The sequence below is a fragment of the Vespa crabro genome, chromosome 6 (genome assembly GCF_910589235.1).
Source record: "Vespa crabro chromosome 6, iyVesCrab1.2, whole genome shotgun sequence".
Lineage (NCBI taxonomy): Eukaryota > Metazoa > Arthropoda > Insecta > Hymenoptera > Vespidae > Vespa > Vespa crabro.
Genome location: NC_060960.1, coordinates 4,909,992 through 4,921,204, shown reverse-complemented (window position 1 = coordinate 4,921,204; position 11,213 = coordinate 4,909,992). Strand labels below are relative to the sequence as shown.

The following is an 11,213-nucleotide window of genomic DNA, read 5'->3' as shown; positions in this document are numbered from 1 at the left end:
AACGCATATGTATATATATATATATGTGTGTGTGTGTGTGTGTGTGTGTGTGTATGCGTATGTATGTATTAATGTATATTATCTTATATAATCTCTTATTATCCTCGATAAGTAGGTACGCGTTTTACTACCATTTACTAAAACACGAAAGACTTCAAAGATTGTATTTCAATTTTGTAATAAAAGTTTTAAAGATAACGGCAGTGTCAAAACGAACGGTCGTTACAAAGGCACCCATTGTAAGCCACGTCAGCTGCATCAATTCTAATCTTTGACATATCTTCGATTTTACTTTTACGAGCGATTGTAAAACGTTGTAACGTTTAAAGTCCTTTGATATTTTTCAAGAATTTATTGTAGTCATCTCGAAAGAACGAGTTTATAAAGAATCGTATTACGATATTTCAAATTGCCACCAATTTAAAAAGTGGTTAACAATTTTGAAAATAATTATCAGGGAAATTTTAGGAAGGATAGAAAAGAAAATACAACTTATATTCTCTCAATAGTTCCTCGTATTTCGATTTTAAAAAGTACCAATGGGAGATCAAATAACATAGAACAACGATAACTTGAAAAATACAAAAATCCCACCACATCCATCGAAGATACTAATGTCTAGGCGATAGAATCTCGACATTCACAATGTCTGCGATCGCGTTTTATAATTTTATCATACTAGAATAATAAATCTATTTACAGATAATATTTTCTAACATTCGATCTTCGTTTCTTCCTTAGTTAATAGAATATCGAAGACGCAAGTTAAAAGCGTCACGCGATATATACTAAAACTTTGGTTACGCAAAAATAGATGCGGCACAATGTAGATATGTATACACATACATATATATATATGTTTATATATATATGTATATATATATATTATATATACATATATACATATATATACACATATAGGATATTTCAAATATTTTGGTACAGTCAGAAGGGTGGGCGAATAAATTTATGTGAAAAGAACAAGTAGAAAATGTAGAGAGTGATATTATTTGTATAAAGTTTCATTTCCAAATAAATCAATTCGTTGAAGATTCTTATATATATATATACGTATTTACACATGACTATGCCGTAGATTTGTTTTTATTATATTTTTATTTATGAATATCGTTGATATCATGGCTAATCATTTCCAATAAACAATTTTTATATACTTAACGATAACAAAAACTGCAGTGAAATATATTAGACGTAGGTGTAAATATGAGGTTGTGTGTAAGTATAACCCTTTTCCGATTGTACCACCAAAGTGTAAACACCCTATATATATATGTATACGTATATACGATATATCCAGTGATCGCATGAATTTCTATTTTTCTCGAAAGATAGACGGACACAGAAATTTATGAGTATTTCTTTTACGTCGTCGTAGATCTCTTTAATATACGCAGAAACGCGTACAATGATAATATGTATGAACAAATGTACAGAAAAGGTCGCGTATGAGCAAAAGAGAGAGAAAGAGAGAGAGTGAGAGAGAGGGTGAGGGTGAGAGAGAGAAAGAGAGAGAGAGAGAGAGAGAGAGAGAGAGAGAGAGAGAGAAAGAGGAAAGAGAGAAGCAGAAAGAGACAAGGGATAAAGAGAATGAACAAGAAAAACATACACATTTAAAAATTTAATAGATACATGGTAAGAAAGCATAATCGCGTCTTTGGGCTTTAATAGACAAAAATGTAATCTCTTACAATCTTTCTCTCTCTCTTTTTCTCTTTTTCTCTCTCGCTCATCTTTGTAGAGAAAAAATCACAGTCGGGGGCTCTTTCGATCAGTCGAAACAGAATCTCGAGAATAACTGGCTTTGTTTTTCTCCTCATTGATGAAGTCCGGATGCCGCACCAAGCCTTGGTGCGGCGTAAAGCGAGTACGGTGAGAAGTAATGCGGGTGTGGATGAGATGGAGGTGGTAATACATGAGCGGGATGGGTTGGAGGTAAAGGAAAAGCAAGAGACGAAAGTGAATGAGGTATCATTGGTGGTGCGGGTTTCCCGTAAGGATGATAACGTGCCGTAGCAAGTGGACTGAGCGGTGGTGTAGGATAAGTTCTTGAAAAAAAAGGATGTGTGGATGGTAAGGCTAAAGAATGTGGCGGAGGTGGTGGTAGAGGAGGTGAGAGCATTGAAAGTGCCGTTGCAGTGGCCACGGCAGCGGCAGCAGCGTTGGAAGGATCGGTAGTGCTAACGGAATTCGAAACGGAAGCATTCGTATGGCTTCTGAGATGTTGAAGGAGCTCCTCCGAGGTGCCAAAGCGTTTGCCACAGTAAACGGTGTCACCAGCCATCCAGTTGCAGACATACGGAAGCTGCGAAGCAGCAGCGAGAGCACTCAATTGCGCGTGGGCGTAGGCAGCCGCTGCGACGCTAGCTGCAGCAGCCGTTGACATTCCGGAGCCGTAAGGCGAGCCGGATCCAGATTTATGATCACACTGGACGCAACCGGATGGGCAAGAAGTAGACGAAGAAGAAGAAACTGTTGAAGGAGCTGGAATTGGACTCGTTGAGAGTTTACCGTTCGCCTGAATGCTCGCTTGTTGAGGAACGCTCGTTCCGGTAGTTGCTGCAATAGCGGCTGCTGCTGCAGCAGCTAAGAGGTGAGAGTTCAGTTGACAACCAGTGCAATAGGGATCCCGACAAAGACCTATGGACGATGCATCGGTCCCACTGCTGGACGATGATTTCAAACGACTACTGTAAGCCAGATACGGATTCGTTGGGTTACCTATGAGCCCACTTTTCAGTGCGTGCTGATGCGGAGACAATAGCGAGCTACCAGCTGACATAACGTCTATTGGTAATTGCGAACCACCATAGGCTAAGTGATAAGCTGAACTTGTCGAAGGAGGTAGACCGAGCTTGAAGGTACCGAGTGGTAGATCCTTGATCGATGGATCCGTCATAGCTAATACTCCGGCAGGGCTGTAGGAATTTGGCCTTATTGTAGGGCTATCATGGCGAGGTCCTCGAGTAGAGGAACTCGTTGAGATTCCATCGTTTGGACTTGCTTCGCCAATATATACGGCACCTTCCGGTGTAGTTGTTTTTCTTCCTTGTGGAGTCACTGCACGGGTCGAGGAAGCACTCTGATTGCTCGAACATCTTTTGTTATTATTATTTCCTGGTGTTCTGGAACGAGCGGATGTCGAATGACTGGACGCCGATCGTTGCTGATCTTCCGGACTGGAGGTTTTTTCACGGCCAAAGGATTCGTGAGAATTTTTTGAATTTGATCTACCAATTACATCGTTCGTTGGAGTTCGCCTTGATGGTGAACTTCTCTCGCGTGAGTGATCACGATTAGATTTTGACGATTTCGATGATTTATCCGAGTTGCTCAATAGAGATCTGCTTGATGGTGGATCTGCTCCGATCTGGCTACAGGTCTGTGCGAGCAGAGCGAGAGGACTCTTCTTTGCATCTAGCTAAAATATTGAGAAAGAAGAAGATTAAATTTTGTAATCGTTAAATTTCACTAAAGCGTTTAAAAAATATTAGCATGTATTATGCATAATGTACATGTAAATACGTTAGTGTTAACATGAAAATGAAGGATAAAAAAAAAAGATAGTTAAAAATGTTATCGAATGGAAGTGTTTGTAAATTCATACGATACAGGTAGATTTAGGTTAGGGTTATAGCCGCGATAGCTAATATCATAAAATGAAATGTTACGTATCTGTATGTATGTATCTAAAAAAATCTATAGATTCCATGCGAAGTATGAGGCAAACGAGAGCGTAGCGTGTTCGTGATTTGTTTACGTTAAAGCGTTTGGCCAAAGGCGATCGATCCATCGTTGTGACCGACGGAGGCATCGTAAAACGTTGCTTTCGGCGATGTTCTCTGAACGAAAAATCATCGCTCACAGTTCTCTGGATTTTGATCCGACGTGTTTTCGAAAGCTCGCCAAATTTTCGACTTTTATTGGGCAGTTGTTAAAGCCGGATACAATATTTTTGATTTATCGGAGTTCATTCATTCACACGACTGATATCCACGAAAAAGAATCGTCATATCGGAAGTATCGTTCCGCGATACGATCGACAACGTCGAGAACAAAGAGAATAATTCTCTCTTGAGCTCTTAGCCGTTCGATCATTGTCTATGAGCAACGACGAGTCATTAATCTCAAGACGATGGAAACGTCGACGGAACGTCATAAAGATCTTTACACCGTCGTCCAGCTTCTTCATTAATTTATTATTCGTGAGGCAAAGGTTCCCCCTTTGGAAATCGCATTTCAATACGAGCGACTGACGTGGCCGTCTTTACGAGAAGCGTTTTTCATTCGCGTCACGGAGCGTACGCGATCAGTCACGCGTTCCGGTAGGAGAGAGGATTGGTGGGGAGAGAGCGAGGAGAGGCCAACGAGAAGGATTTATGTCCGTCATCATGACGGATAGAAAAGGTAGAAATAGAAAAAGGGGTTTCACAGGAAGAAGAGGTGGAGAAGGAGGAGTAGTAGGAGGAGAAGGAGGAGGAAGAGGAGAAGGACAAGAGGAGACATATCGATGCTTTTGCGTCTTTCCTAAAGAAGAAGAGGAAGCCCTCTTAGGCGAGAGGGAGGTAAAGTAAGAACAATCTTCTGGATGGAAGATTGATCCATTCGAATGATGCTACGATTGGCACGAGCAATATATAGAATGTTTCTAAACGGGAATGGAATATAAGATGAAATAAAATGAAAGGATCCTGTTATTATGGAATGCAAAATTGTTTCTTGATAAAACAAATCTGACGTAAGGAATTAACGATTTTTATCGTTTTATCAAATATAAATATTTATAATCATTGATATTAAATATTCATTACATTAAAAAATTTCTTTTAAGCCTCTTGTTAAATTATATTCATTTCATACGTTCAACCTGTTATTTAATTGTTTTCTATTTTATGTCGATACTACATTGTTTGTTTCGTTTTCATCATTAATCATTAAATCTAAAATCGTTTCTGTTTTATCGGTTTTATTATTAATTTCTAATTTTTATTTTTTATTTCTTTATTATTATTATTATTTTTTTTTCTCTTTTTTTTTTTCGATAGAAACGCTTGGTATTTCTGTTAACGGTCTACAACGCACACACATTGGCGGTATCCGTCGAACAGCCAATATATACAGCGGATGTGCCTCTCGTAGGCGTAATTAAAATGCAACGTCCGTGGTAAAGCCGAGGCGCGGCAGCGTGCACGGTGAAGCACGTCGAGAGAGGCGAGGCGTGAGTTTGCTCGTGCTAATGGCGCAACGCCGACACCAACGTCTGTTGTATCGGTGCTGTCGTGAATTACTTTGGCCAAACTATTTACGACGAGTAGAAAGACTATAATCTATTAATCGCGTCCATGAAACTCAACGGTAAACTAAACGTTAATATTTTTGAGCTCTTAACCCTGTCAGAGCTAACTTGTAATTATGAAAAAGAGATCGTTCGTTTCATTCTGTCAGATATACGTCCAACAAAAATGATCAGCTATTTTATATAATAGTCATCCTGGCAATCCGACGGACAATCGCGTTTTCGAAATATTATTGCATTGTTGTGAGAGAGAGACATGGCTCCGTTCCTTTAACTAAATGAGAACGACTATTATGAAACGAGATTGTTGAAAGCTACGTGATTTGCTATTTTTCATTATAACTGATGATCCTTTTTTTTTTTTTTTATATCATGATAAGCACCTACGTACATTTTAAAAGATATAAGAGAATTCTATAGAATAATAATGATTATCATTTTTTCCTTGGAATTACATAAAATTGATTACCGTATTTTGAAAGTTTAACAATGATTTTGCGATTATTTCAATTGTATAAGTGAATAATTATAATAAGTAGCTATATTTGTTTACTATCGTTTATACTTCCAAAATTTTTAATATTTTTTTTTTTTTTTACTTTTAAAAGTTATTATAACCTGAATATTATTGTGTGAAGTAATTCAAGGACTCGATGTATCAAAATTTTCCAATAACGTTGAAAATCCACGTTACGTATTTATTAACGTGAAAGTTTCCCCGATGCTTTGTTCTATGACTGGTATGCGCGAAAGCTTTGAAAGCTGTGAAACGGAACAATTGTTGACAACTACGAAACGGTCTTTCGATTTGAATGTTATTGTTTATTAGCAACGCTCCGCGGTCACACCATCGACAGCTCGACACAAAAGCGACGTGTAAAAAGAGAGAGGGGAGGGAGACCAATGGAAAAGATAGATAGATAGAGAGAGAGAGAAAGAGAGAATTAGAGAAAGATAAAAAAAAGAGAGAACTATAAAATATTTAACGCAATAGGCCTTACATAAATTTTTAGATATTTCTTCGAAAATAAAAAGAAAAAAAATCACATCATCACGTTGTTACGATTACACTCTTACTCTCTCTCTCTCTCTCTCTCTCTCTTCTTTTTTCATTAAAATAATATTTTTGTCTTATAAAATAAAACAAAAAGAAAAAAAAAAGAAGGAAACAAAAAAGAAATTAGAATGACATCGAGTGACTATACTAACCGTAGTTGGTAGAGGAGTTAAATAATCCGGACATAGGTACTGATTCGTGTTGGAAGCCAGCATCTTAAAGAGCGCTTAAGAGCGCTCGCTTTCTTGTCCGCTCTTATTCTTCTCTTTTCTTTATAAATTCTTTCTTCAAAGTAGAAATCCCAAAGTAGAATCCGGCGAACGAAATCGCTCTTTATTTATATATTCACTTGGCTGAGCTCCTACACCGTTTGAGCTCTTCTTTCTAATCTTTTCACTAATAATAACTCTTTTCAGTACACTTTTCGAAGGGCCTCGAGGTCCCTGTAGGGTTCCGTAGGCGAGAAAATTAGATTGTTGTGCGATCAGCGACATCGAATCGAACGAGAAGCGAAGGCAAGAAAGCCGGATGGTACGCGCACGCACGTCCTTTTAGTTCGGAGGTTACAGCGGCGACTGAAGCGCTCGTGCGCTTCGAACTCTTCGTTCCTCCGTCCCACCTCTACCCAACGTTCTCTTCCTACAATCCCACTATCCCCACCATATTACTCCTTCTTCTCGTCCTGCTCCTCTTCGTCGTCAACCAAATCCCCCAGGATCGTGGCATGAACGTGCGAAAGGACGAACGGCCAGGCTCGGAGTGATCGGAAGCGACGGGACGCGAGACGAGTAGCGAGACGAAATGCGAGATGTGACGTGTGACTTTGACCGACGTTTTCAACACCCACCGACGCGACCTATCACCTTTTTTTTTGTTTTCTTTTTTCCTTTCTTTTTTCTTGTTTTCTTGTTTTCTCGTTTTTTTTTTCCTTTTTTTTTTCCCTCATTTTTCCACACTTTTTTCTACGATAAGCATCACTTTTGGGTAGTAACATTACGCCTTTCGACAGATCGTTCATGTTTATATAAGTTATTCATTTATTTTTGATCATTTCGATAAGAAAAATAATTTTATGCGTTACCCTCGGTTATAGGGGGCTAGGGCGAAGGAGGGAAGCTGGATATCGTATTTGTTTTACTATTATTTTGTAAATGTTAAAATATCTTTTTAATGTTTCTTCTCTCTTTTTTTTTTTTTTAATCAACTGTCTTGAATCATTAATCATAAATATATATCATTTATTTTCTATTTTTAGATGATATTTCATATGTTGTACCTAACATGACAATGATTGTTCCATTAATAATTAATCCAATCGTATAAAAATATAATTTGCTATTGTTCAAAGGAATAGATATTTTAGCGTGCATAATAATATTCATAAAGTGTCCTATAATATAATAAAATAAATGTAACATTCCTGATAATTATTACCTTCGTCATAAAAGATGATGAAAATGAATATAGGAATGGTTTTATAACTCATTCTATTACTTACAATGCAGTCCTAGGGATAATACCTATTTTAATTTCATTCGTAGGATATAAAATATAAAAGAAGAATTTACGAGGGTTCTTCAAAGTTTAATTTTAAAAGGACAATTTGTTTAAATAGATGTATCTTTTGTCAATGATAAAGAAATAATGTACGGTAATCATAATGTTTTTCAACATCGTTCAATAGCATTTAACGAGTTCTAATTGGAAGTATATCTAATTATAAGGATGTATCGAAGAAATCTTTACGATTCTCTGAAACATTTTAAAGCGTATCTTATTCTTGAAATGAGATATCGCTATGGAGACACAGATTACGGAAGATTTTTCTGGTCGACCTTAAACGCGAACGTAAGAAAGTGGTTTTCTATCTTGTAGATAGGTCGGCCAATCTGGTATAACCGTTTCGAAACGTTTTCTTACGATCAAACCGGGATATATGTTTTCTTTGATAAAAAGATAGACCTTGTCTCGAACGGCTAAAAACTTACCTCGTTGGAAAACGAGTGTTTTACCGGATATATAAAGAGGTAGGGGATAGGGGTGGGCTTTTGGAGAGCGTTAAATATCAGAGGAGAGAACCATTTCGATTATCCGTTAAGGTGAATGTGAGTAATTAAGTGGTATAACTTATAAGCTTGCTCGGCCGCTGTCGAGACGCTGTCGGGTTTTATGGCTTTATGGCGACTACAAGATGTAATTACTCTTTATGACCTTATTTCTGACGTGATCTCTTTGAGGTTGCCGCCTTTGTCGATGAAATAAAAGATGTTAGTCTGTCGAGTGAACCGTTCTATCCTTCTGGAATGTTCAATATTTTGCAAGTATCTCACGAATACATTTTTATTGTTAGTTCCATTTGGACACCTTAGTCATTTAGATTGTTATCAGAAACATTTCTTTTCTATTACAGTCCCATTAAATCAAATTCGCGCGCTATTACCCTAATTACTTGCGTTATTGAACATATCCTGTTTGCTTGTTCAACAAGTTGTCATTAATAATTTGATCTTATGTTTGATTTCGTTTTCATGTTTCATGTCTTATATAATAATACTTCACACAAATAAATATTGTGGTAATATCGAATTATTATATATAAAATATATTAATCTACAAATTGAAAGATAGAACGGGTGATTCATTTCATAGATATTGGATTTGTATCAATTCGTATAAGAAATAATCGTAATTATTCTGTATGTCTTTGTTATATTATTTTCGTTTTAACTAGTAAATTCTAATACAATGGACTCATCGGTATAAAATTATAAATTTGATTTAAAAAATTCGACATATTTCAATATATTTTAAGCGACTTTCTTTATATATATAAGTTCAAGAAATGTGTTATAAATATATATAACATATTTCTTGAATACACGCACACATACACATTCACAAACTGTATATATATACATATATATATATATATATATATGTCGATCCATTGTTTATTCAGCAGTAAAGCTTTTACATAAGTAAACGCTTCGTTCGTTCAGCAAAAGCTTTGGTAAAGGCACACAAGGAAAAAGAACGCTTTGGGTAATGAAAGTTTACTCGCAAAAGCTTAAGAACCTTCCTCGAAGCAGCATACTCGACTTAACGCGATTTTAATAATCACAGCAGGAGAAGTCGCGTTTTACGATGCGAGAGAGAGCTTTTCTGTCGTGAGAAAGCTGCGATCTCTCTCTCTCTCTCTCCCTCTCTCTCTCTTTCTCTTTTACCTTCTGGCCGCTATTTCTATCTTATCTTTTTCCCGTTGAACGCGTTGGACGCTCCAAAGTGGCCGTTAGATACGAGCAGTTTCCACGGAAGAGCATTAGCGGCGTTATTAGCGCTAGTTAGAAGATACGCTTTGGTGAGCGACGAGAGCGCTGTATAATTATCCGACTCCCTTTCTCTTCTCTCTCTCTCTCTCCCCCTCTTTCTCTCTATCTATCTATCTTCCTCTCTCATTCTCCCTACTCAAAATCGAAGAGAAGAGACAGAGACGACGTGTTTATGCGGCGTCGACCGAGCGAGACCCCGGGTAAGTATCTCGAAACTATCTGTGACTCGACGAGGCAGCTTCTGCCTTGCTTCTGTCAGCCTCTCGAAAGCTACGAGGATGATGAACCGACGAATGATTTAAACCTGCTACCCACTTGTACAGTCTTGCACCTGTCCATCTTCTTTTCTTTCTTTTCCTTCATTTTTCCTTTTTCTTCTCGTCCTGTACTTAAACACCGATGAATCACTAACGATAAATTACTATCGACGTTTTCGAAGAAAGCAATGGTTATCCAACATCTTCGAAGAGAGAGAGAGAGAGAGAGAGAGAGAGAGAGAGAGAGAGAGAGAGAGAAAGAGAGAGGAAGATTACACGATGCGAGTTAGTTTATTATCGATACTTAATGGATAACGGATATATCCTTCGTTCGTTTCTATTTCAACTTATTTTATTTTAATTAAAAAAAATATGAATTAGTATTTAACGAACGAAAGGGAGATTATCTTTACTTAAGTACTAGACCTTTAAAATTTTTTGAAGTTAATAATGAAATTAAATTAAACGATGATAAGAGTCGTCGTTGATATATATGGGTTGTTCGAAAATATATTCGGTTATCGAAGTATACAATTATTAAACGTTATGATATTTGTGAATTATTCCAAAATTATTTGATAAAATATCTGTTGGAAAAAGATAGAGTATCGTTATCAATAATCAAACGTGAATCTGCAAACTAAACGCAACTCATCGTTGAAAATATAGATGGTGAGAAATAAAATATTCTGTGGTTCATCACAATTTCACAATACGTCGCGGATTGTACGCAGAAGCTTTATAAATATCGGAGAATGCGACACCTTGTATCGAGGTCGATCGTCTCGCGTTCTTCGTGAGAGACATCCGAGCGAGTAGCGTTTGCAAAATTTATGTTTCCGGCCATTACTCGCGGCATTGTTACGTACATACATATTCGTCTGAATTTTTACACATAGACATTTAAAAATATTCAGATATTGCTATTCGTTGTAGATTCATGAAACGAAACAACGTAGGCGTCGAAAGTGATCTGAAGTTTGCTTGGATTTAAATTTGTAATAGTTTTATTTTTCAACGATCCGTATTACCGGAGTAAAAGTTAGCAACGTGTGTCTCTTTAATGTTCACAGTCGTCGTATCGGGGTCGAGCAGTTTATGAAGCGTCCTCTATATATACATTGTTGTGTGCAAATCGATTAAACGTTATGGCACTCTCGCAGTTACAGACCAAGTCGAATGATTTATAGGAATATATGCGCCAAAGCGGGAGTAAAAAGAATTATAGACCGGAACAAAACGCACTATACACGATG

General features: G+C 37.1%; 1 protein-coding gene across 1 annotated transcript; it reads right to left on the bottom strand.

Annotated features, from left to right (window-relative positions):
* Positions 1–497: 497 nt before the first annotated feature.
* On the bottom strand, positions 498–7,181 carry LOC124424896 (zinc finger protein Elbow). Its single transcript, XM_046964468.1, has 2 exons — positions 6,524–7,181; positions 498–3,439 (listed from the first exon to the last, which is right to left on the bottom strand). The coding sequence occupies exons 1-2, from the start codon at positions 6,584–6,586 to the stop codon at positions 1,835–1,837; spliced, it is 1,668 nt and encodes a 555-aa protein (XP_046820424.1). The 5' UTR covers positions 6,587–7,181; the 3' UTR covers positions 498–1,834.
* Between the last annotated feature and the right edge of the window lie 4,032 nt (positions 7,182–11,213).

Bases quoted from the DNA above. Each gene is read 5' to 3' on its own strand.
- LOC124424896 (XM_046964468.1), bottom strand. From the start codon at position 6,586: ATGCTGGCTTCCAACACGAATCAGTACCTATGTCCGGATTATTTAACT. The intron at 3,440-6,523 runs GTTAGTATAGTC...TCAATATTTTAG, and splicing joins TAACTCCTCTACCAACTACG to CTAGATGCAAAGAAGAGTCC.